This window comes from Podarcis gaigeae (genome assembly GCF_964106915.1).
Source record: "Podarcis gaigeae genome assembly, chromosome: 3".
Classification (NCBI taxonomy): domain Eukaryota; kingdom Metazoa; phylum Chordata; class Lepidosauria; order Squamata; family Lacertidae; genus Podarcis; species Podarcis gaigeae.
Window position 1 is genome coordinate 59532121 of NC_139680.1, and position 27289 is coordinate 59559409.

Here is a 27289-nt window from a genome sequence, read left to right on the forward strand (position 1 = left end):
TGTAGATTCACATCACAGATTTCCCATGTGGAAGGAAGCAGCAGACCGAACTGTTTGAAAATAAACAAAATTGACAAATATGCAATTATGTACACATTAAATTCATCTATTTTAATGAGACCTGAGCATGCAGTGTATAGATTTAGCAATAGGATTAAGCTAGAAGCTAAACATATTGTTTACAAAACATAATTAGCGGTGAATACCGTTTCACGGGGAACATATCTGACTACTTTCCTGATAAAATCAACTCTTTATAACCGGGATTAAGGTGCTGATTGCTTTTGGCAAAATGCCACAAATGACATTTGCGGTAACAGTAAAATCAGAAGTACTGATTGATTAAGAGTATCAAAAAATGTTTCTATCCATAAGAAACAATAACAATGGACAATTTGGCATGTATTTGCACCTTGAACTATTATGGTATAGTATATTATAATATAGTATACTATTATACTAGGGCCACCGTTTACAAAAAAATACCGCTGCAACATTCAGATATCAATTTCAGCCTCCATGTATCCCTTAAATTCTGTTGTCCTAAGTGGCTGGCTTCTTCTTGCAACACAGGAGGGCTGTTTGTTACCACTGGTCTATCTAGCCCGGTATAGTTTGCACTGATTGGAAGTGGTTCTCTTCAGACAAGTCTTTTGCAGCCCCACTGGGTGATGCCAAATATTGAACCTGGGATTTTCTGCATGCAAAACAGGTGCTCTACCACTGACATTTGGCTCTTCCTCTTTAAACGGCACTATAGTGTTTCAAACCTTGAACTTGTGGCACTTTCCATTTGCTTCATCCCCAGCCTATTTCCTTAGGTGCCAGAAGCCAGGAGAGTGGAATTTGGGGACAACATTGGGATATTAGCTAGCTATGGAAATTGGTATTACGGTAAATCTAACACACACACAAAACCCTGCTTAAATTAAACAATTTCTTCAAAAACTTACATTGCTTTGGAAAAAGCTTGCTATTTATGTAAACATTTAAAACTGTGAAGATTCATGATTAAGAATATCATATTTTCCATCCTTGCTTAGGCATTAAAATTTTACAATATATTTAACTGTGAATTAAATACCTTCTAATCAAAAAATAAAATATGTTATTTAATAAATCTGTAGGCATAGTTTACAGTCGTTAGTCTGTGGCAACTTATCACTGAATCCACAGCTGAACTCTTATACATGTTGAGTTATTGAAGAAGGTAGATATCTTTCTCTCGCTCTTTTTAAAACTTGAAATCTGAGAACCATGGTAAAAATAACCCCATTCATTTTTACTTTGTAAGAATCTGAGGCTCTGAAGCACTAGCAAGATCCCCTGTATATCATCTACTACAGATTGATGAACTTGCTTTCAGACGAAAGAAAGCCTGCTAAAGTATAAAATAAGGCAAAATAAAGTAATTGTGTGCCTCGCAGCACATGCTCTTGTTCTTGACCTACAAAGAATCTTGTCGAAAGAAAAGGAATGGATTGGGACTGCCCTGGGCCACACAGTGTATTTAGGATCATGGAGACAGGAACCCAAGGGAAGCAAAAACTTTGTGTCAAAAAGAAACTCTTTCACAATGGATTTCAAGTTCTTAGGTAAATAATGCAAGGTGGGAAGTACAAAGCTTCTTGTATCTGGATGGAATGGGGTCAGGCATGTTGCCATTCTATCCTTTGATTCAACTGAGAAGCAGACTTGGAGCTAATTCATACATTACCACAACAGCACGATAGCAGCTATCCTCTGGCTCCAGTAACACTTCCATGCAAGAATCACACAGGCATAAATACTCAGGCAGCGGCAGGATATGTAAATGGTCCCACCATGTGGTTTCTCTGTCCATATGTTACACACAGTCTCCTTGCAATATGTGTGTGCATATCAATTTTGTATAGCATCTGTGCAAATTGTCCTTTTTGCTAGTGTTATATCATCTGAGGCCCTTTTCCTGTAAGGCTTCTAAAAGTTTGCTGAACCTGGAGAAAGACAATTTTTTTAAAGGAGTGAGTTGAAGGTGTTATGAAGCACCTAACATTGCCTGTACTCATTTTATTATTTATATATTTTATTACAAACCCCCAATTCTGATTTTCTACAGAACCTATATGCAAGTCACTTCACAATTTTAATATAAACATAGCTACTAATAAAACAAACACTGAATAATTTAAATAGCAATATTTAGGGTGCAATCCCATGATCATAGGGTGCTATAATTTATTCTACATTGGTAGTCAACCTTGCAGAGGCCACTATTTTCAGCCCCAGGATCCTCCATCGTTGTCGCTCCTCTGCTGCTAGCTTTGGGTTTGCTGACCAACACTGGAACTGGCATACTTGTTTTCTGTCCAGCTGCTCTGACTCATGCAAGACTGGCAGGGCTCTGAATTTGGTGGTTCTTTTGCTTTCTCCACCCGCTTTTTCTCCATTCTTCTATTAAATTGACCTCACATTAGAACCATGCTGGAATAATTTGGTATTCACTGTCCACAAAAAGGCAGGCAGTGATGAAGGCCAGGTGTACCTCTCTGGAGTTGGTGTTCCAAATCTCAGCCATAACTGAAAAAGCACACCTCCCCATGCCAAGTTGCTGGCAAGCGAACATGGAGGAGGGTCTTTGGGATGAAATGGACTCCTCTGTCAGGTTTGTAGAGGAAAAGGCTATATCCTAGTCCCAGGCTGCTTAGGGCTCTGAAAGTCAAAACCACCACCTTGAACTGAGCCCAGAAACTAATTGGCAACCAGGGAAGTTAGTGAAGATCAGGGAAGTTAGTGAAGGATCAAAATAAATGGAACACCTTACTTTCCTGGCCTTGCCAAAACCTTAGCAGCCACATTCTGGGTCTGTTATCATCTCTGATTAAACAGGCATTGGAGGTTTGTAGCACTATAAAACTGTGAAAAGTCTGACCTGAAAGGCAACAAAAAGAAAAGGAGAAACAACAAGAACCACCACCACTTATCCTCTGTTTCCCATTTGGATCAATATATTACCTTTTGTGTTTTTGGTTCTTCATTAGAACTAATATGAATAAGCAGTTCTATTAACAAAAAGGTTAGTATACTTAGAGCCATTAGAAATGGCTACATTTTATAATCAGAGTCACAGACTCAGAGGGTCCTGGGACACAAATAATGAAAAATAGAGTGAGCCAAGCGTTGTTTTGCAGCATCTTCTTGCAACGGTATAAGGAATCTTGTTTGCACAACTGTGATCGCATTCTGCTTCACTGGCACTCTAAAAATATTACTGGGCAAAGAAGTAACAACTTTGATTGCCAGGGGAGTCATGCTGGCCTTGGGCACACCAGTGATGGGTTTAATAGTGTAGTATTAACTGTGATTGATGTGTGAGCAAACACTCAGATCAGTGATACAGGTGGTATTTGGTTGTATGTGTAAGGCAAGGAAAGTTACAACAGACCGAAGTTTATAGTCTTGGGAATGAGTGGTGTTTCACACCAAGCACAGAAAAACAAGCATGATGTGCATATTCTGGTAACACACTTAAAACCAACATCTCTTCAAAGTAATACTACACACACACACACACACACACACACACACACACAACAAACAACAACCCAACAGAGAAACAACCATCCATTAACTTTTTCCTTTGTAAATAGTTGTGTAAAGCAGAGACAAAGTTTGAAGTCCAAGATATATTGGTTCCTAAGGTAGAAAATTCAAATAGTTCCTGCGTTCTCCCAAGTTGCAAAAATGTAATAGGAAATTTCGGCTGCAATGCTATGTATACTTATCTGGGATTAAGCACCACTGAAGAGGTTGAGTTTATGATTAAACATACATGGTAAATAATAATTTGAAAGTATTCAATAGTACCCTAAAATCCACCACCTGAGGTGAGCTGCCTTATCTTGGTAGTGTGAACCCTGGTTCAGAAGTGCACCTGTACAAGTAGAATCCCACACAAAACCAGATGCCTAAGGGAGGGGAAACTTTCAGACTTTTGTGGTTTCCCTCACAGGTTAATTAATTCCCTCTGTGAGACTGATATGCAAGATATGATAGCCATTCCTGTCATTTGTCCCCAGTTTGTAATCAACATGGAGGTTTCATTTGCAGCTATTATAGCTAATAGTCCTTGCTATATTTTTCCTCATTGGATTTGTCTGTATTATTTATCTGTTGCACTTTTAAACCTGCCTTCATCAAATTACATCCATTTCTTTGAACACTGGGTCCTCAGTTGTTGTTCAACTACAACTCCCATCATCCCTGATCACTGGATAAGCTGGCTGGAAATGATGGGAGTTATGGCACCCCAAGCTGAAGAACAGATAAATAGATCATAGTCTAGGCATCTTAGGATCCAAGCACACTTTCCCCATTCAACTCCTATGACTGATAATTCTAAAATGGCAGTGGGGCAGAAACCACACGCCCCCAGTGTTGTCCTGCCTCCTGATCTCCAGCTGAAGCAATGCAAAAGCAGTGCATGAGAGAAGACCGAGACATCCACTGCGGAATGTAGCGAAGTAAGCTGCCACTATGCTTTGCCATAATCCAAACATCCAGCAGGCTCTGTATGGCAAGCGTGAGCGGAAGGTAGCTCTGGATCTACTGGGCATCACGCATTAGACGGGCAAGTAGATTTCTGACTCCTAGTTACAGATAGGTAGCCGTGTTGGTCTGCCATAGTCAAAACAAAAACAAAAAAAATCCTTCCAGTAGCACCTTAAAGACCAACCAAGTTAGTTCTTGGTATGAGCTTTCGTGTGCATGCACACTTCTTCAGATACGAAGAAGTGTGCATGCACACGAAAGCTCATACCAAGAACTAACTTAGTTGGTCTTTAAGGTGCTACTGGAAGGATTTTTTTTTTGTTTTGACTCCTAGTTGTTTAACAATAGCATCAACAAAATGAACCCCTTGCTGCCCTAAATAATACTACTGAAATGAAGAAAGCTTTTGGGAAGGGAGGCACAGATTGCTGTGTGTGGAAGGGCTGTAAAACCCATCTGGTGCTACTGGAAACAATTATTCAATTCTATATGTATGCCTTTTGTGCAAGGCTCTAGTTGGCAAATACTGGAGCTTTAGTAAAAAAAATCTAGAGTAGATCCCACAAGCCTGAAGCCTGCCCACTCCCGTTTTGTTGCCTGACAGAAATTCGCCAGTGTCCCTCACCATCACTCAATGCACCATCTATTTTAACCCCAGCTTCAGGGATTCAGGGCTGTGGGCTGCCCAGTCTGAAGTTGAGGTGGGTGGGCTGGGAAGGATCCAAGCAGAATACGAAGGCCATGCTTGTTTGCTTTCAAATCACTGCAAGCGGAGGCTAGGAAACCTTCTCCCCATTATTGGGCGAGCACCTTCCTCTCGGGCAAAATGGCTCTATCCCCAAGGGAGGCTGAGCGCACCTTCCCTTCTATTCGGAACCAGCGGGAAACTGAAGAAGGGGCGGGGCAGCAGGGAACTTGCGCGCGCAGGAGGGTCGGCGGCGTGGGAGGCGCTAGGCCAACGGCCCGAAGTGCACGTGCCTCTTCCCGCCAACGTAGCGCCACCAGCCAATGCCCGCGCGAGAAAACAACCAATAGCGAGAGGGAGCAGCCGCTGCTGTAAACATGCTTCTCCCTTTCCTACTTCACACACGCACACATAAATAAACGCACGCGCCGACGTTATCCCGCGGCCGAGCGCGCCACCACGAAACTTGCCACGGCTCCCTCCACAAGGGCAAAAACAAGAAAGCATCCAGAAAGTTGGGCAACGTGGCGCGCTTCCTCCCCCACCCCGCGCGCCTCCTCCCAACTCCCCTCACGCGCGCGCCTGGGTGCGTGTTTTAGTTTTTCCAATTCTCCTCACGGAAAGCTTCTCTCTTTTGTTTTCCTCACAGTTGTACTTTTCCCCCCTTCTTCCTTAACTACTTGAAGAAAGACAGTGGTGGTGGGAGGAAGCACAACTTTGGAAGGGGTGCCCTCACCCCCTTTTTTATTTGTTTGCCTCGACTTGGAACAGGGAAGAGAATCAATAAAGGCGGAGCGGCGAGCCCGGGAATAAAAGTGGTGGCAGGAGAAGGTGAGTGCGCCTCTTTTCTTTCCCTCCCCCTCCTTCCTCAGTTTCTACCATTTGCTTCCCTAGAGGGGGTCTTCTCTGGTGTATGTGGGGGACACCCCTCTCCTCGCCGCCCCTTATCTAACGCCGCTTTCCTCTTAAATAGCCCCCACAAGCGAGTGTCTCCTCCTCCGGAGGCAAACATGCCCAGGAGCCCCCAGCTCAGCTGCTGACGAGGAGGCCCGACGGCGCCTTGTCTGGCGCGCGCGCGCGCGGGGGGGGGGAGGTCCGTTCCGCGTCCGCGGAGCTACCGAAACCCATTTTGCCCTTCGCGTCACGGGACGAGGTCCAGGCGCAGAGAGGGCGGGCGGGCGTGTGTTTGTGTGCACCGCAGAAACGCGACATTTTGCCGAGAGGGGGACGAGGGCGACGGTGGTTGGACTCGGCAGGGACTTGGTGCCCCCCGCCTCAGATCTCTTGCCTCCCTCCAGGTGACCTCGCCTGGTTATTTGCCCCGTAACGGGGGGGCGAGAGGAAATCGAGGGGCGTCCAGGGAAAAACAACCGCAAAACTTTTTGCCTCGTTCTCTCTCCTGAATCCCCACTTCGCCGGGGCGATTCTGTCTCGGGTTTCCTTCCTCGGCTTCTTATGCCATTATAACAAACGTGACATACCGGTAAGAGAAATCAGGCGGCCTCTTTTGATCTCGCTGCGCTGCTCGTTGCCGTCGCTTTCCGGGTTTCTGTTTCAAAGGCTCGCCTTCGCTCCGGGTCCCCCCTGGGCGAGCTGCTCGACCCGAGCCAGGGCGGTGTGGTGTTTCAGCTCCGGGGAGAGAGAGAGGGGCACGGTCTGGGTGCGGGGTAGGGTAGGGTTCTCCCCCCCCTTCCCTTTCTTGACCGCAAAAAAGTCTCTTGAAAGTTTCGATGCGAGGGCTGGTGTTGTGCAACTTGCCAGCAAATGGAAATTGCATGCATGGAGGTCGTAGAATTAAGAAAGTCGCTCTGCGAACGGTGGGAATTGATGCCAACTTTTTGGGAACGACCATAAACTGTTTTTCTTTCCCCTGGACTTGGATTGTAAAGCTTGGATCTGGAATATATATTACTCTGCTCCGTTGAAGAGCCTGGGACTTCCCAGCCTCCGTCTTACGTTCTTTTTTTTAAAGCAACATCGCAGTTGGTTTTTTGTTTTAAAGGATATAGTTGCTGTTCAGGCTGGTGCAAACGTTAAAATACAGATAGATTTCTAGACTAGGAGAAAGGTACAAAGCTCAAGCGGCTTTTTGTTTGTTTCGCTCTCTTTCAGAAAAACCGAGTGTGTGCATGTAGGCTTAAAAGTACACAAAGCAGCTACTGCTTTGTTTATGTGGTGCTGGTGGGGGGTGGGGGGGCGAAGGAACTTTACTGATCTCAGGGAGTATCGTGATCTTCACTTAGGTGTAATAATCACTATAACGGGGCTTATGTTTTGCTCTGAAACCACTTCCACGTGGAGAGGTCTGGTGTGTATGTACATACTTGAAGTAATAGAATTCTCAGTGTTCGTCCCAGTGGGCTTTTGGCCATTAGTTTGACTTTCTGCCTGTCATTAGACACTCCCAAAATCTGCTATAAAAGAGCTGAAGGGTAGCTTTTGGCTTTATGGTTGCATGGTATGTTGTTTTAACGTTCTTTTTCTCTTACCTTGAGGCCGTTGAATCATTGGTGGGGAAATGTGAATTGGTAAAATATGTCTACATGCAAACTACTTTGTCTGCTTTTTTAAATCTGATGATCGCCTTACCTTTGCATCCATTTCATTGTCATGCATTGAAAAACCATTCGCGTATGAAGTGCTGCTTTTCCAGTGACGATTCAGGGATTGACAATGGGTTTTTGTCTACCTGTGAGAAAATTACTGGTATTGAAATCTTACTTACGGTAATTGTCATTTGTTTGATATTTTACCCTGTGGTCAAAATTTTTAAAACAAAATGTATGTTGCTTTTATTCCACAATTGCCATGAATAGAAGTTTGCAGAGAATATCCCATTACCATTAGTAGTTCACATATCTTTAATATGGAATTAAATTTACTTTGAAAGATAGTGTTTTGATCAAAATACATTTTTGATACATTTACTTGTTAATATGGTTAATTAGAGTAAGAAAGTACATCATAAGTTGATTCAAATTTGATGTGTCCTATATATTCCCTTCTCTCTGATCAGATTTTTAAAGAAAGAAATTGTGGAGTTCTAAGCCAACTTTTCTTTGGTTTACGAGCACTGCTTTACTTTCCCTCAGTAAAGCTGTAGTAAAGGCACATAGGTTTTGTATATCAGCGCCATACTTCATTCTCGCTGCATTACACCGAGAATACAAACTTTCTCACTTATTTTGACACAATTTTATTCAGTGCTTTATTATCTATCTTTGAAAGAACAAGCTCATATATAAAATAATCTCTAGCACTTCTATTCTGTTTATATTGCAATGGAACTTTAAGTCTTGCCACTAAATAAAAGCCACATATTTACAGATGTGTTATGGGTGCAATTAGTAATGTAATACTTTTTCCCTATTGCTTTGAAGTATACTAGCATATATTCAGTGTATGCTTATTTCATCTGGCACAATGTTTTTGGAACCCTTTGTTCCTGTGCAATAGAAACCTGTTTTGACAGTAATTGACAGAGAGCTCATGGACAGAATTCTAGGTCATGCTGCCATACTATTCTTCAGTTTCTCAGTAGTATAGCTCACAATGATTTATTACATAAATTCATTAGAGATGCCTATTTAAATCTGCATTCCTAAGCACATAATCTTGGTAGTTCTCCTGATATCGGTGAAACTTACTTTCAAATAAATGTTTTTTAGGATTGGGGATCACAACATCTTTTTAGACCATTGATGAAAATTTGAGATGCAAACATGCATAACTACAGTATTTTGTTGTAGTTGCAGTTAAATGGTCACATATCAAATGTGCCATCTTGTTGCTTCTGATGGGTTGATACCATGTTACCTGGTAAATTATCATTTGTCATGTCCTCAAATATTATCATATTCTTGAAAGAAGACAACAGAATATGTAATATGTTAGTGATGAATCTTATATTAACTTCTGTAGGGCTTCTTATATTCAGGTAATGATTTTTGCCTCCGGAAAAGGAAAGTTGGTTTGGGGGTTGGGTTGATTGCTCAATCACTTATATCTGAGTATTATTTTTTGTAAAGGTTTTTATTTTAACTTTTGAAAATGAAGACTTATGAACCCTTTCTTAAAAAGCAGGTTTTCTTTTTTATATGGTGAGTTTATTTGGCATAGTTTTATATAGCAGCTGCTGATCATATTTCATAGAGCTGTTAAAGCACTTAAAACCTAAAATTAGGTACTGTCTGGTAGTAAATATTTCAAATCGTTGCTTGAAGAAATAAATGGAGAAGTGGTTCTCTAAAATCCATTGCTGAACAAAAAGCAAGTAGGATTTTAATATTAAAAATAACAATATTTAATTATTATAAATAACTGGGACAATTTACTTCCATATAATATGTTTTTAGTGCTCCTTTGTAAGTGACTCACTATTGAGAAATCTTAGAATGATTTCTCTGTGGTTGTTGAAAACATGGGATATTGACACTTCATTCAGTTGCAACAGCGAGCACCAATTGCACCCCTACTTCTTTTTCCCTAAAACCTTGTTGTAGAACAGAAGATTGCACATTTATCTGCTTTGTGTGATCAAAGTTTAACATGTTCCCCCAAAGTATTAACTTTTCTCACATTTCAAACTAGTGATGAACTTGGAATTTTACAAAATAGCTTCAGATAGCTAGATACTGATTTTGTTTAATTATTTAAGCTTCAGTTAATAGAAATGAACTAAAGATAAATAATGTTGTGAGTAATACTCTATGTTAAAACACAATGTAGTTTCAAGCATTTAAAAATATATATAAATCCTCGATACACCGGATTTTAACAACATCAAGCCCAGTGTAGTGTCTTACACCAATGCCACAGGCTTGAATGGGCTTTGTAGCTTCAGCCCCGCTGTCTCATTGCTGTCTTGGACATAATTAATAGAAAGATGCAATATTCTGTGTATGCAATTAATAGAAAGATGCAATTTTCCGTGTATAAGACTAAGTTTTTCCCCTTAAAAATAATGTCAAAAATTAGAGGGCGTCTTATACTTTGGGCCATTTCCCCCATTTTCTTAAATCTGAGTCTCCAAAAATAGGGGGCGTCTTATACATGGGGGGGCATCTTATAGATGGAAAAATACGGTAAGTATTTAAAATAAATAAATAAATGTTAGTTACAATTGGAAAGCAAATTGTTAATAGTGCTTTGTTAAAAATTTATAGGACATATAGATTGATACTTTGGGACTATTTTACAGTTCATCAATGATTTGAATGTAAGCAAAGCAGTTTTACTAAGAACACATCATTTTTGTCTTTTTTTTAAAAAAGTATTGCATAAATGATAGCTCAACTCTAACCTTTCCCTGTCAATGAAAAGTGCTAATTGAATATGCAAGTTTTGACATAATAGTTTTGATTGATGCTTGAAACTTTCAGCCTTTCTGTCCTTTTTAATTGTTCTTCAGATTTCATACCAGTATTCTGCATGGAACTGCATGGCTGCAATTCTATACCAGTTGTATACAATTCTATGCCTGAGATTCTCATTTAAATCAAGGGGACTTATTTCTGAGTAAAGAATTGTGTTGTTAATGTCTTATAAAATAAAAATTGTTATTAAAGATGAACTTTATATTTTAACAAATTATTTTTTTAAGAGATCAAAAAGGTATTAATATTTTGTAGTGAGCAAAGATTACAGTGTATGAACACAATCCAATAGAAGGTGTTCAAGTTAAAATTTGGGAATGGTATCCCAATCCTATCGTCACTTGCTTAGGAGTAAACCCTATTGAGTTCAGGAGGACATTTCTTAGTAGGCATGCTTAGGATTCACTTTCAATCATAACTGGGGTAGACTCACTAAAATCGACTAAGAATGAGCTAGTTGGATACAAGCCTTGTTTAGCAGAGACTGTGTTTTGGCAAACCATTTGTGTTCAAATCTGTTCTGAAGACAGTTTGAAGTGCTTTACATACTAACTATTTTGCCGTTTAAGAAATACAGCCATCGTTCTATTGATGGTTTTATCTGTCATGAAAGAAGAATAGGCCATATTTATCATGACAGGAATGACCAAAAGTGAGTCTTATTCTTGTGCCTTGCTTTCTTTTCCTTTGCTGCAACCAAGTGGAGAAAACAATGTGTCCGCTTCCATTTTAGATTAACCACAGATTAGCTTTATGTCCAAATCCTAAAGTGTGATTAATCTTAATTACGGTTTGTTGAACCAAGCAAGCTTCATTGCCAATGGTTTTAAATTGGCTTGTTTCAAACAAACCATAGTTAAGATTAGCCACACGTTGGGTTTAGTCATAATGCCAAACTGCAGTTAATGAAATGGAAGTGAAAACATCTGAATGTCTCATGACCATGCCAGAATAAACCATGGTCCATTGTGATCTCCAAATTCAGCCAGTTACTTTGATTTATAGCCTTATATAAGTAAATATATTTATAAAAATACATTTGCAACACTTTCTATATAGGGCTGTAATATAAAGTATTGAAGGTTATTTTTATTTGTTGCTTTAAAAGTTTAGACCTCTTACTGTGCAAATTATCCATGTTTTGTCTAAGTACTATTTGATTTTTTTCTCACTTTTAATCCAGGTTGTTAGATTGGTGTTCTTTGTATATAAATGTTTTTTTGCATAATCTGACAACATAATTACAGCATGGTTGGGTATTTTTGGAAACTCATCCAGTTGCTTTGTGAGTGCTCTGCTAAGTTAGTTGTGACTGATATATTTTTTTTCTTACTGTTTTACAACTCATCAGAAAAAGTAGGAAAATTGATTTGGTTTTCCTACTAGGTAACGATCTCTGAATTGCTGCACATATACTAAAGATGTTTCTGACCTGTATCTTTCTCTCTCTCTCTCTCTTTTAGTGGATAGTAACTAGCATATTACATTAACTCCATATGAAGCTATAATAGGACATTTCATTACAATGAAAGATCTATATTTCATATTTTTAGTCAAGTTTAGAATAGTGGACTAAACTTTTTGATACCTACAGTTGTTCATAATTAACTTGAATGAGTTGCATCAATACAACCTATATTGTTACGTTTAAATTTATGTTCCTAGTAGTGTAAAGTGTTGTGCCCTTAATGTTTAAGTGAAAACAAAAAAAAGCGAACATATTAATAAATCTATAGGTTATGTTACAAAGCACAGCACACAAAGTTCTACTCACCCGTGGGAGCGTTCCTCATGCACACTACATTTTAAAATTAAAGAGACTTTCAAAAGTAGTTTCTGATGAAGGTGTAGTGAAGTAAAAAAATCCCATTGCATGTCCCTGAATCTTTGAATGTTTCTATAAAGTAGTTCTTCGAATCTTTGCCATAATTAAATCCAGAAACACCTACCTCAATAAGTAATGACATTGTTAATCCAGGTCCTAGTGAAGGAAGGCAGAAGCATTGATATTGGTGTAGGCAGCCAACTGGATATAACCTGTATTGGTTAATTAGATGTGTGTAATTTGGAAAAATAGTAAATGGGCATACTTCTTTTAAATATAGTATTTGTCTATGTCACTTAGTATAAAGTATACTTAGCATATCAAACTGCCATGGCACCAGAAAACTACTTTTCCACACCAGCCATCTGCGGTGGGTGAATTGGCTCTGTGTGCACCAGAGTTCCTCTGCCTTTAAAGCATTCTGTACTCAAAACAGTAGGAGAGGAAACTCTGTATGTGAATAGTGAGTGACTGTACATTCACATCTTCTCTAATAATGATGTTGGCATGTGTAGCATCTTAATGAATACATGGAAGCTTCATGGGGTTCCTGAATTGTGGGGCAAAATTGTCTATAGCTATACAAGGCTGTGATAGTACAGTATGGACCTCAAAAAGTCGTTTTAGTTAAAATGTGAGGTCTTAATTTGGTTTTGGTTCCTTTCTGCTGACCCTCTATGAAGTTTTAAACTCTTGGGGTTCTAGCCAATGTTATCTATGTGACTACTTCTCACACAATGAGACTTCACTTTCCTCCCCTTCCTGCAGTCCTAGGTGTACCCTTAAAATCTACTCTTGGGTGTTGGGAGAGAGGAAAGTAAAGTCCTGTTGCACAAGTGGAAACCACTCTCTGTGTTGGATTATGCCATTGGATTTAGTTGTATATAAAGAATAATGTTTATATTGAACATCATTGCTCAGCACCATATTTCTTTGAAGATTTATGATAAACTGTTGTTTGTTTGTTTTTTTAAAGAATAATGCTATAGGTGCTCAGGAATGTGATAAATTATTTTACAAACCAGCTTTGTAGGTTATGATGAGTCTACAGACTCTATTTTTCAGCAACTTAAACTATTTTTGCCCACAGGTACACACAGTGAGGATCATTGTACGTATTATGGGCCATATAAACTACCTCTAACCAAATTTCCATTTCACTTTCAATGTCCTATGCAGCTCTGTTAAAGGGTCTCTAGCATGTCACGGGGATGCAGGTGGTGCTGTGGTCTAAACCACAGAGCCTAGGGCCTGCCGATCAGTAGGTTGGCGGTTCGAATCCCCGCAATGCGGTGAGCTCCCGTTGCTCGGTCCCTGCTCCTGCCAACCTAGCAGTTCGAAAGCACGTCAAAGTGCAAGTAGATAAATAGGTACCGCTCTGGCAGGCAGGTAAACGGCATTTCCGTGTGCTGCTCTGGTTCGCCAGAAGCGGCTTAGTCTTGCTAGCCACATGACCCAGCTGCCTTGGCCAGTAAAGCAAGATGAGCGCCACGACCCCAGAGTTGTCTGTGATTGGATCTAATGGTCAGGGGTCCCTTTACCTTTAGCATGTCATAAGAGCCTTTTCTTGGAAGCTCTGGGTGCCACAATGAGGAGGGGGCAGAGAATTCCCTTTACACAAATGACTTTGTGCTCATCCTCCATTAGTTACAACTCAGTACCTTCTGGTGGACACCCAAAATAATTGAAGTGCACACCTTAAAATGTAGCATGCAAATATGTCAGGATATTCTTACCACCGAAGAAGACTTGACAGAGAGCTGGGATTAGGTGTTATGCAATTTATTGTCAAGGATACATTTGGAGGCAAATTTGGGTTTGCTGCTTTGTAAAATAGCTGCCCCCTGTAATGCCTGGTTTAATAGCTAAAATATGTCCTTGAAGTACAAGAAAAATATTTCTCCTACAGTCTTTAAGTTTGAAAAGCTATTGTCTATACATAGCCTCTGACTGACTACCGCCTAAAATTCTAGTAGGCTGCCTGCCAAGTCAGGTTGAAGCAGTGGCTGTATGCTAAATGTACTCAGATGCAAGACTGAGAAACAGTCTTGCTCATCTTGCTTTACTTTTCCCCCCCAAGGCTGCACTTCCGTTTTACAGGTAAAATTGGGCTGGGGCTTAGAACAAAATTCAATTTAAAACTGCTGGGAGTGGTGTCTGCATACTGTTTCCTAGTTTCATAAGGCAAAATACTAATTCTCCAAATGGAATGACTGTAAAATATCCAGTTATTAGAATGGCAGATATTAGAACAGCAGGTTATTGAAGAATCCATTGAACTGGTTTATTGTAATTACCTCATTTTTATGTACTGTAAAATAATGTTTTGTATTTACCCCGCAGTGAGCTATTTTGTTCCAGTCTTATCATGTTTTATGATTTATGTTTGTACAAAGAAATGATGATACTAGTCTTGTGCTTTGTTATTGAAAAATAAAAAGGGAAACACAAAAAGCAGGTTATTTGTATTTATTATGAATACAAGTTTACATGTTTATCTCCAAAATTACAAATCCAAAACATGTAAAATAACTTTTATGGTCAGTGGTTTAGACCACAGTGCCACTCGCATCCTTTATGGTACTAACACCCAGTGCAGAAATACATATTGTGAGTTGGAAAGTTTACAAATAATCTTCTTGTATAAGCTTGGTATATATCTTTGATGGTTGTCTTCTTTATTGTTAAGATTTTTTTTATTGGAAGTATTTGTTCTACGATGGTCTGCAGGATAGACTGTATTGGTTCGGTAGTATAGAGGCAAAATAGTGTTTGCATTTGGACATGATGCAAAATAATGTCTTAGTGTCAGCTATCAGGCATGCTTGCTCCTCCCTTTGTCTCCGGCATGGCTCTGTTGGGGAGATCAGTAGTTGTGCATTAGATTAAGTGCAGATTTGTCATTATATTCAAAGACTAAATATATAAATATTTAATTTTTGTAACTGACATTTCATGGCCACATCCTAGGTGATAATTGAATATAGATGAATAAAAAACAAGAATGTGAGTGTGATATGTAGAAGTGGCAGTAGTGATTAAACAATACTGTCCATAGGTATTTCTAAGTCATTTTTTTTAGGAATGGCAACTTGTAGCACAGCTTTCTACATCGTTCTACAATTGCAAATACAAGTTGAAAGACAGAAAAGGAATAAATTAGCTGAAATACTCTAAATCTGGTTGTAAAATCTTCCCAGTAGTATACCTGCCTATTATTAGTTACGCAACTGTGTTCAGATGTAGAAGGAATATAAGGTATGCAGATTTGCGTGTTGTTAAATGTAAACAAAACACATAATAGATTTTATTCTCTATTGTAGCAATTTATGAACAAAATGCTAATGTGAGAATAATGAGGGGGGGCTGATGTGGAAGAGGTACTGTGGACAGGAGTTCTGCATACAGACCAGGATGAAAGAAGATCACAGTGAGGCACCAAGTTGTTATGTTTTGTTTTGCTGGGCATATTATTCAGTGATAATATTGAAGCAGAACACTCTTCATTTTGTGAATGATATTGAAAGCTCATTGCTGGTTTTTTCAGGTAAGGGGGCCACAATTCACCTAATGAATCTGTCAGCAAAAACACTTCACAAAAACTTCTGCTTGTGGGAGTGTAACCCCCCCTTCCCCACAATTAACATCTGTAGAAAATGGCAAAAAGTTAGTTTGGATGGAATATACACTGTTTGCTTCCACAAATTTCTGCCTATTTGGCAGGCAAATACAGCAGCATACTGTTAACGATACAGACACTGTATGAGGAATAACAACTACTTATTTGTGGATATTTATTTTGTAGTATTTTTACTTGAATGGTCAAACTGTTTTTGTTTGTTTTTTTAGCTTAACTGTTTTAAACAATTGTTATTTTACTAATTAACAACAAATGAACTTCTAAAACAAAAACAAAATTCATACTGTTTATGTTTAGTGTGTGCATGTCTACGTTTCTTCATGATTTGTTGTTCGGATGAAGTGAATCATTTTGGTGTGTACAGCTAGATTGAAAAGTAGTGTTGCATTTTGCAATTTGCAAATTGGCTTGTATAGTATTTTGTAACTGGGAGATAATGAAACATGTTTTCAAAATGACAATTGTTTGTAAGGAGTCTGGCATGTGTCCTTGTTAGCTGCTTTTCTGACCAGAATACCCTGTGTTTAGTTGATTTGGAAGGGATTGGAGTGTAAAGGGATTGTAAACTTAACATACTATACCTAAGTGGGGTCTACAATCTTTATTCTTATCAGTGCTTGGGGGCTTCCCACATAGTTGTTTAATTTCCATTTGTTTTTATGGTTATTGTACATAATATCTCTTTAAAATACTGTGGAATGGATAGTCATTTCCTTAGTGTTTTCAGATTCTTTATCAGAAATGAAAATGTCGCACACACATTAACGAACAGACTAATCCCCAGAATTTTCACAATGTTTTACTTGAATCTGGAGTATTGCAGATCGATTATTGGATTGCCATAAGGAAGGCTACAAAACTTTGGATAACAGAAAAAAATAGGGCATGACTTTGAGATCATTTTAAACTTAAATCTTTAATCTTAATTACTTAATTAATGATCTTGCTTATTTTTAGTGGATGGGGTTCAGTTGGATCTGCTCTCTTATCTGTATTATTGATGTATTAAGTTGCTTTATTCTTGTTTTTTAAGTTAGTAAGTTGCTTGGAATTCTTTCTTTCTTTTAAAAAAGTGACTTAATAGATGATAATAATAATAAATGCTAACCCATAGAATAGGGACGCGGGTGGCGCTGTGGGTTAAATCACAGAGCCTAGGACTTGCCGATCAGAAGGTCGGCAGTTTGAACCCCTGCGATGGGGTGAGCACCCATTGCTTGGTCCCAGCTGCTGCCCACCTAGCAGTTCGAAAGCATGTCAAAGTGCAAGTAGAGAAATAGGTACCACTCGGGCGGGAAGGTAAACAGCGTTTCCGTGTGCTGCTTTGGTTCGCCAGAAGTGGCTTAGTCATACTGGCCACATGACTCTTTCTTTCTTTTAAAAAAGTGACTTAATAGATGATAATAATAATAAATGCTAACCCATAGAATAGGGACGCGGGTGGCGCTGTGGGTTAAATCACAGAGCCTAGGACTTGCCGATCAGAAGGTCGGCAGTTTGAACCCCTGCGATGGGGTGAGCGCCCATTGCTTGGTCCCAGCTGCTGCCCACCTAGCAGTTCGAAAGCATGTCAAAGTGCAAGTAGAGAAATAGGTACCACTCCGGCGGGAAGGTAAACAGCATTTCCGTGTGCTGCTTTGGTTCGCCAGAAGTGGCTTAGTCATGCTGGCCACATGACTTGGAAGCTGTACGCCAGCTCCCTCGACCAATAAAGCGAGATAAACGCCGCAACCCCAGAGTCGGTCACAACTGGACCTAATGGTCAGGGGTCCTTACCTTACTTACTCACCCATAGAATAGGCAATGATCTGTATGGTAAAAAAATGTCTGAATTGTCAGATTATTGTATTAGAAAGGTGTGCCCCATCTCAGACTTCCCAGTCTTTAACCCAATGCTTTCCCCATTAAAGTCGCTTCTAGTGGTTTGCTTGACTGAGGTTCCATACACTACTATATGGATTTTTTTCACTTTCATAGGGTCTCCAAAACACACTTAGGGATACTGCCTGAAAGAGCCTTAAATGAAGAAAAGCAAACCTCTGGCATAGGGCTGGGCGATATATCAATTATATTGTCCAAAACTGGTTTGAAGTTTATATTGTGATACTGATTTCATAATTTTTGACCTGGCAATATGTTGCAAATCATGATTGTGTGTGTGTGTGTGTGTGTGTGTGTGTGTGCGCGCGCGCGCACTATGCAGAAATCTGATGCAGGAAAAACTCTGAAGCCAGCCAGTGCCTCTACATAGCTCCATCCTTATTCAGACACCTTGAAATATTGATATATTGTGAATGTTTAGCTGGTGGTATATCACAATGTTGAAAACCAGATGTTGTCCACCCCTATTCTGGTAACATCTCCAGAGTGTCTTCAGTGATCTCATGGGAAATGGAGTGCCTGGAGTGTGGGGTGGTGATGATGGGGGACCCTTCCCCAAACCTTTCCCTTCTGCAAGTGTGCAGGTCAGAGAAGTGACAAAAAGTGTTAAATAGTGGCTAAGAAGTTTTTTTGCTTTGTTGGTTGGATTTTTTACCTTCAGGGAAACCTTGAGGATGGGATCCAGTGTAGCACTAAGTGAAAATCAGCACAAGGATTTCTGCTTACATAACAGATCAGCACAAGGATTTCTGCTTACATAACAGATCACCCCCCCCCCCCATTTTCTCCCCCAGTGCACAATGTAAGTGTTCTAGGGGTTTCCCCAATACCCAGGAGCAGATTTGGAGAGAGTGCTGGGTGTTTGTAGCGGGAGGAGACAGTGGAAAGTCCAGTTGCACTAGTGGAAATCCTTGTATTCCTAATACGTATTCGTTGAATACCATCCTGTATGTCATGATGTGCTCAGCTAGTATGAGCCAGCTGCTCTATGTTCTCTAAGAGGACAGGTACTGGATGAAGTCCTTGAAGGCAGTTGATTTGTGGGTAGGTTTTTTGATGGAGGACCTATTGGGTTGGAGAGATGGTGAATCATTCTAATCTCTTTGGGGATGATTCCATCTGAGGAAATTCACAAGTAGGGAAAGATGGAAAGAGGCAGAACCATGTTTTTGTGTTTTCAGGTTTGAATCCCTGCTGCTAATTTTCAACTGTTGATATTAGTGTCAATGCTTTCTGTGGGAAATTGGGATACCCATAGTAAATTCCTTCTACGGGCACAGTCTGGTAATATTCAATTCCTTGATAGCCTTCTTGGCAATTTATGCTGGGGTTTTTTGTGCACAAATTGGGCACAACTTTTCAATAATCTGCTCAAGAAATTATAGCATAGTTCAGTCATCCCTTATCTTGGAGCTCTTTCTGCATAATGTTTGATGTGTCCATACATATCTCCTTCTGGCTTCTGCCTCAGAGTGCTGTGTTCCCAGCTTGTGCTGCTGTACTTCTCAGTTGGACCATTGCCATTTTCCATATTGTTGATGATTTGTCAGCTTTGGTCCTATTTTCCCCTTCTACATTTCTCAAAAGAGGAATACACAAAAGCTCATGGTAGTGGCTATGGTGGCATACTGAATCTTGTGGGAATATAAAGGAGTACTAGCTTTATTGCACTGTTGGTGAATGAAGAGCAGCACACTAGGGTGAAAAAGTTTCCACTGTAGTCTGTCCCCCACCTCCACCTCTACCATCCTGCTCCTGACTGGAGTGGTGGGGCCTTTGTGCCTAAACTGAATGATTAAGCTTGTGCTGGATTCATGAATGCATGAATCTAGGGTGAGCGCCACTCTCTGTTGGCCTGTTAGATGGTCTCTTTTGTTCTGGTCCCAGCACAGGCAGGAACTGGTCTTTCCTGAAATGTGAGAGCTGGGAAAAATGAAGATGACATTATTTGTACAGAAGAAATATCATTAAACTCACTGATCATTGCCTTTCTCTATTATTTTTACTTTCTTAGCTTTTGAATTGGACTGTGTAGTTTGATATGTTGATAGCTGGTATTCAAATGGATGAAATATGTTCCACAGCAAGGTTTAAGGAAAATATTATTAAATGCATTTGTTGATCAGAAAGTTAGAAGCCCTCTTCATCAAGTGTTTAAAAAAGAAAATCTTGGGACATAAAACACTTCATCAACCTTAAATCCACATCTGCAGAAACAGATGCCTCTCTTCACACTAACTTGTCTGCAAGTTTAAAATGTTTTACAATCATTTTAAAAGTCGTTAAAAACACTCACTGCATAATCGGGATACAGCAGTTCCCGCCCTCTGTTTTTAATCTGATTATATCAATGTAAAGCATGAAGGTTGATTTGGCAACTAGGTTATGGCCTCATAAACTCAATGAGCTTACTATTATCCCTTAATTTTATATATTATGTAAAGGGAGAATTCTACCCTTATTAGATTAATTGAGTTCTGTAATATTTTACAAATTAGAGAAACTATGCTAAAAAAAAGAAGGCAGTCTGCATGAGTGCTGTTATTTAATTCTGCATTTGTAATAGCATTCAATAATTAGTTTTATTCTGATTTGTAAAAAAATATATATTTATTTATTAACCAACTCCTTCCCTGAGGCCATCATAGTGCTGCACACTTGGGTTCTGCATGATATCAGTATTATAGAGAAAGATTTTAAACATTTATAATTTTGATTACTGGTAACTTTAAAGTTTGAAGCAACATGAACATTGACAATGGAAATAATCTATGCTTTTGAATCGGCGAGGCAGAACTTAGTTGGAGACAAACAGTAGAGCAATTAGAAAATTGAAAGGCAGAGGGCACTGCTTTCTCTTTTGTAAAAGTTTTATAGAAATGTGGAGGCTGTAGATGACATCAGTTTCTACCTTTTGCTTCTCTGTGACCTGATATAATTGCTAGCTACAGCTTGGCTGACCATTGGGGCCTGAGCTGAAGGCTCACACATTTCCCCCTCCTTCCCCTGTGCTCTCCAGCAATTTTCTTCACTTTGTTGTTTACAAAAATAATTTTTCTCTGATCAAGCTGAACAACAACAACAAAAGGTTTGCACAAATGACTGCAAACCAGAATTGGGAACCTTAGTTTTCACAAGGGGAGGAGGAAATGGGAAGTCCTTATATGCCATGGTTTGCAATTTTGTATGAAGTGAGTCAGTCTGTGGGTTAGAGGCAAAGATGCAACGGTAAGGGAAGTTGATAGGCAATGCCAATGGGCAAAGTAGGGTGTGCTGACATTTTATTGGTTACCTTGCTTTTCTAATCAAATACCAAGTCTCATTGCCCATTGCAGCATTCACAGTTAAACACTTCCATGTACAATGCTTGGCTTGCTGTTCAGAATGTGTGTGGTTTTGTAAAATAGACATGACCAACTCCCAGCATATAATTTCTGAGTTACAGAGCAGGTAGGTTTAATAAGTATTATTTCCACTTTTCCACAATTTACATGCTTTGCCCAGTTTTTCCTATAGAATAGTTGAGACGGAAGAAGGGAAGAAATGTATTCAGGTTATGTAATGGATATGCAAGTCTTCAGTCAGGCATTTAGTGTCGCCAGTCCCATGCTGTGGAACACTGTTCCAGCAGTCGTTCGGCAGGCATCCTTGCTTTTGACTTTCAGACATTTCTTGGAGACTTTTTATGCTGACAGATCTATGGAGTGGCATATTTTTTTTATCTTGATTTGCCAGTCATTTTTATGCTTATTCTGTATTGCTTTTAAAAGTTGTTACATTGATGTACACCGCCTGACATTTTGCAAGAAGGAGGTATCTAGGTGTTGTTTTTTTAAAAAATATATATAAATAAGCATCTTTCACTTTCATGTAAGCAGCAGACATCACAATACAGTAACCAATGGTACTTATTACCTCTCCATTTCACTTGTTACACTATGAGTCATATGTTAAACTCCAAAAGAGTAAAATTCTTGAGTGGGGACTTAGCAACTTCCTTTCACATAAAGAATTGTTATTTGTCTAAAAGTGTTGCCATTGTGAAAAATTAACAGTTACCATTTGGGGCAAACTGAATACAAAAGAGAGATTCTATCATTTAAAAAGAAGTGTGAAATTAGACTTATTAAAATTGCAGCAGTGCATATATCCTTCCCCTCTGCTTTCACAGGTTGGCTTTTTAAAGTGATTTGTTGACTATTAACATTTGGAAAATAGGAAACTGTATAACATCTGTTTTAGGAAGTGAACAAATGAATGCAGGAATCTAGAATCCTCTTCATGAATCCATCTGAAAAATATTACAGTACCCACACAATATTTTCTATATGTGTTAATGTGATCCCTTTAAAAAGTCAGCGAGTTAGCACAAAATCCTAGATTATATTTCTTGGCAGGGAAGTGTAATAAAGCTGACTATCCTTGTAGTTTTGATGTCTGCCTCATATTTTTGCTGGTTCATTCCAGAATGGTATCTGCAAAAGGTTCCTGCCAAGGGCTAGCATTTACATTTTTTAAAAAAATTGCATTTAAGGTGGAACTCTATTTTACACTTGCCATGGGCTTACTACTGAGAATGGCTAGCAGGCCAGTCTCAATTCCTCCCCCTCCCCATGACATTTAGACATCTGTGTCTCTTACCTAAATTTTCCCACAAGCAATAAACAATAATTTAGATGTAGAACCAGGAACTGTACAGCATTATCGTGTTATAGTATGAGTAAATTGGGTGATGTCTAATGTTGGTCGTACTCTTGAGTAGACCCATTGAAATAAATGTAACCTCAGTTTGGGGTGTGTGCTGAGTTTGACTTAGTTAGATATAACACAGAATATCCAGTTCAACAGTGCAACTCAGAAACAAACTTCAATAGGACTTACTACCATATACGTATTTCAACCTTAAAGTTATGGAAAGGGAGGGGGAGTAAAATGTGGGACTTGTTATCAGTGACGGTCCAGTATGAAACTTAACATCTAATTCTGCCCTTAGACATTTTCAACTCTTTTTAACTGCTGTATTTAAAATGATACTTATTGTTGATGTGAAAGAATTGCTATGTGTGCATATCAGTGACTTCCCAAAGGAGCTGGTTTCTAACAAGTTGTGCATGTTATAATGAAATGTTTTGTTTGTGAATGTAAAACCAAAATAACACTTTGCTTACTCTTTTTTTAATATTAGGACATCCAGTTACAATTAAAAGGGAAGTTACTTCTCTTTGGAGGAAAAGAAAACTGAGTTACCTCCATGGAAGACACTCCGGATTTAAATGAACAGTCAGTAAGTAAAAAATTGTTTAAATAAACTCATTAATTTTTCCTATGTGCTGTGTTCAAAAATGTTTTTCATTTTGCAGTATGTTGTTAGAATTGGTATGTAGCTGCGTGTTATAAAGTAGGGTAGAACTTGAAGGTCAGTGTGTAAGAAACACTGATATATGTGTAGAAAGCTCTAATGTTTGGCTTGGGTTACTGTTCAGATACTATTGAAAAGTTGCCTGGAGTCACCCTCATTTCACAGTGGGAGGGGCTTCCTTCAGCCAATGAGAAGCAATGCATACTATGCTACTTGTGCAGGCAGTGCATATCTTATGGGGTAGGGAAAAGAGCTGGCTGGTCCAAAAACAGAGGGAAGCACATTGCATCACACTCAGCAACCTGATGTACCTCCCCTTAGGAAATGGGACATTTTCCCCAAAGTGTGGGTGTGGATGATGTTGGTTGATATAGTGGCCTCTGAAGTGATTTCCTGTTTCTAAATGACATGGAACCTACCAACATTCAAAAGACAAGCCTTCCCTTTTTTTCAACCATTTGTGCCTAGATAAATTGGTGCCTGGGCAGTGACCAGGATTGGCTGGCTTCCACTAGGACACAGGATTTGTTGAATCTGGCCCTATATCTTTAGAGGTGATCTAATGTGAATAGTGAAATATCTGTAACCTCAGGTTACAGATGCTTCAGGTTGTGTTTTTTTCGGTTATGGATCCGCTGAAACCCGGAAGTACCGGAATGGGTTACTTCCAGGTTTCGGGGGTTGCGCACGCGCATAAGCGCCGAATCGCAATGTGCGCAGGTGCGCCACTGGGTTGCGAACGTGCATCCCACACGGATCATGTTCGCAATCCAAGCGTCCACTGTACTTATACTTTATATGAACTGGGTTCTTGTCTTAACTGGAAGTATGAAGCATTTTTATTCTGAAGTAAATTGCTCTGGTACTATAAAAGGAACAGCATTCATTCATAATTACAGTTGTACCTTGGTTCTCGAACACCTTGGTACTCGTACATTTCGGCTCCCAAACACCCAGAAGCAAGTGTTTTCCGGAAGCTGAATGTCCGACGCGGCTTCCGCTTCAGTGCAGGAAGCTCCTGCAGCCAATCTTAAGCTGCTTCCTGGTTTTCGTACGTTTTTCAGAAGTCGAACAGACTTCCGGAATGGATTACGTTTGAGAACCAAGGTATGACTGTATTATTTTTGTATGGCTGTTCTCCAGTCTGACTCTTGAATGGGTGAAAGCCTTCCATGATGTCCACTAATGCTTAACTTTGCTCTCTTGCCCTTAAATCAATTACGCTTTTTTAAAAACTTAAAGGATCTAAGGATCTTTTTCATATGTTTAGTTACTTTAAAAGATTATATTATGTTGCATTTCCCTACAAGACACTTAATGGCATGAACACATAACCTTTGTAGCACTTCACATTTTGGAATACAGTGTTACCTCTGGATGCAAATGGGATCCGTTCCGGAGCCCTGTTCGCATCCAGAAGTGATCGCAACTCACGTTTGCGCATCTGCACTGGTCACAATTCGCCGCTTCTGTGCATGTGTGTGACATCATTTTGACTGTGCATACGCGAGCGGTGAAACCTGGAAGTAACACGCTCCGTTACTTCCGGGTTGCCTCAGCGTGCAACCCGAAAATACTTATCCTGAAGCTACTTCAACCAGAGGTATGACTGTAGTAAGCAAACCATATTTCTGTGATAGAGATGTTAACTCTTTATTTTGTTTTACTTCTAAAATGTTGTTTACCATTCAGTCAACATTTTAAAAAGAAAAATAATCTAGTGGCTAACTTCCTAGTATATTATTTCAAAAGAGGCTTTATTAGAAACTCATGTAATTTCATCCTGAAGCTTTCATATAAGGTTGCATATTTGGGTTGGTTGATTTTTAACTTAAACAATAGATTCAACTACTGTAAAATGAGAAGTTCACAGTTATATGTAGTTAAGCTTGGTTTAATTTGGTGACATGTTAAGAACAGGACATTAAAATGATGCATGCAAATTTGCTTTACTTCCATAGCAGTAGGTGAAAGGGTATATAGCCCATGTCTTGCTTTTCTTGGCCTTGCTGCTAATCCTTATCCTCCTTTCCCAACAATACAATTTCCTTTGATATTAAAGCACTACTCGTTAAATGTTAGAAGATATCCATCTTTGTTTGGGACTGTATTGCTCCTGGAAAAGACAAAAGTGGTATCAGATTGGTTCAATATTTTGCCATACTGGCCTTACCATACTTCTTTCTGCAAACCAACCCTGCAGAACCATAGTAACTGCTTGCCTTGCAGCCAGGTTACACATTTGCAGCCAAGATTAAAATTTGGTCTGGAAATGGATTGGCAGTTGCTGGATAGGAATCACCTCTTTCTGGGTGAGCTCATAATCTATTGGTCTCAGAGCATTTCATGGAAACTGAATTTGGGCAGTTTGTGGAGTCAGACTTTGGGGGTGGGGACGGGTAAAGAAAATGTGTTTGAAAGTGCTATTAGCAAAAGATGCATGACATTTCATGAATCTAATTTTTTTTAGTTCTATGTTTGCTTTGAGCATGTAATCACACATGGATTTGTCCATCCATCCAGTACTCCCAAAGTTTGACATGCTGTTTTGCCTTTAGATTGCTTGACTAATGTTTCATTGACATGCTGTGACCATGATAGCTTAGCAAATAATAAAGACAGAATTCTGGGAACTTGTTATTACCACACTACATCTAATATACCGGTATATTTGCCACTTGTCTACACCTGGAAAAAAAGAAATTCTAACATGGCAACAGCTCACTCATTTTAACTGGTACCTTGACGTTTTAGGTGCTCAAGAACTAAATAATTATTTTTCTTTTTACTGTCTGACTAGCAGCACTTCTTCAAGGATTTGGGTTCCAGCCCCTTATAGCTGCCCCAGTACACAAATTTACTTTGAAACTGTTCCTTTAACAAAACAATACATAACTTGCAGAACATTTTGTGGAAACCCTTTAAGCCAAGTTCAGGGGGTGGGGAAGGGTTATTGTATTAAAAAAAACTCTTAGAGATTATGTAGTCCCCATGATAACAGGTCTCACCTTATGACCTAACACCATTTTCTGGAGCCTTGAAAAATAAAAATAAATGCTCAGTTGGGAATTTCTGCACAGTTCCCTGAGAGCAATGTATCCAAGGCAGGAAAACAGTTTTGATTTTCACATAACTTGACAGGCCTTTTAGATGAAAAGTTCTCACTTCTTGACACAAAAATTGAAACTTGCAAAAAACCAACTTCTACTTCAAATATAATAGTTAATTTAAATAAGATAACATTGCTGATTTTCTTTCTTTCTTTCAATAGCCATTTTTTTCCAGGGTGTTCTTATATATTTTTATAATACCATTAGTGTTTCCTTGGGCAATATTTCAGCCATATTGGAGGGTAGTGAAATGCCTGGTTGAAAGAGCTAGCTTTGAATGAGCCACCGTGCTGAGGTCAAGGGAGCAGAATGGAAACAGAAGTTGGTAGTTAAATTCTGTTAAACCCCATGGAACTTGTATGACCACAAAAAGATCATGGACCAGAACGTTTGAAGCAGGCAGGTGAAGTGTTTAAACTCAGCCTGTAAGTGCAAGTAGACATTTCTTCTTGAGAATGTAATGCATATAGCAGTCAGTTGCTGGACAGTCAGATTGACTCTGGATGATATATGTAACAGATATCACTTCTGAATTTTTGAAAACCTTTACTTCTAAAAAGCTCCTTTTGCCAATCAGGAGAGAGGATGATAGTGTGTGGGCTTGGGGGAGTTAATTATCCAGCTATAGTCATATTTGCAGTGAACTTTGATACTACCATGTAACTAACAAAGTTCTTCCTTTGTTGGCCCATGCCAGTATGGCCATATTTTTACTAAAATTCTTCTCACATGTTGGGCCCTAGTCTCCGCATGCCTTCTTTATATCTAGTTCACTTCAACAAATATTACCCTAGAGAAGGGGGAGCCAATATGGTGACCTCCAGATGTTGATGAAATCCTATGTTCATAATCTCTGACCATTGATGGCTGGCTGGGGCTGACAG

At 39.3% G+C, this 27289-nt stretch overlaps 1 protein-coding gene and 1 long non-coding RNA gene across 46 annotated transcripts in view; one reads left to right on the plus strand and one right to left on the minus strand.

Annotated features, from left to right (window-relative positions):
• LOC310841058 overlaps nt 1-6822 on the minus strand; it is a 54937-nt gene extending 48115 nt beyond the window's left edge. The window contains exon 1 of the long non-coding RNA XR_014562309.1: nt 6697-6822. This is a non-coding gene — a long non-coding RNA (uncharacterized lncRNA). The remainder of the gene's footprint in view (nt 1-6696) is intronic.
• EYA4 (EYA transcriptional coactivator and phosphatase 4) overlaps nt 5589-27289 on the plus strand; it is a 110095-nt gene continuing 88394 nt past the window's right edge. For 6 of the 45 annotated variants that reach the window (XM_083731258.1, XM_083731228.1, XM_083731247.1 and 3 more), the window contains exons 1-2: nt 5594-6046; nt 23122-23220. In XM_083731258.1, the coding sequence (XP_083587384.1) occupies nt 23188-23220 (33 nt within the window). In that variant the 5' untranslated portion in view covers nt 5594-6046; nt 23122-23187. Of the gene's footprint in view, nt 6047-6205; nt 6699-6751; nt 7284-23121; nt 23221-27289 lie in introns of those variants that run through there. The other 39 variants (XM_083731220.1, XM_083731234.1, XM_083731233.1 and 36 more) reach the window with 17 other exon arrangements.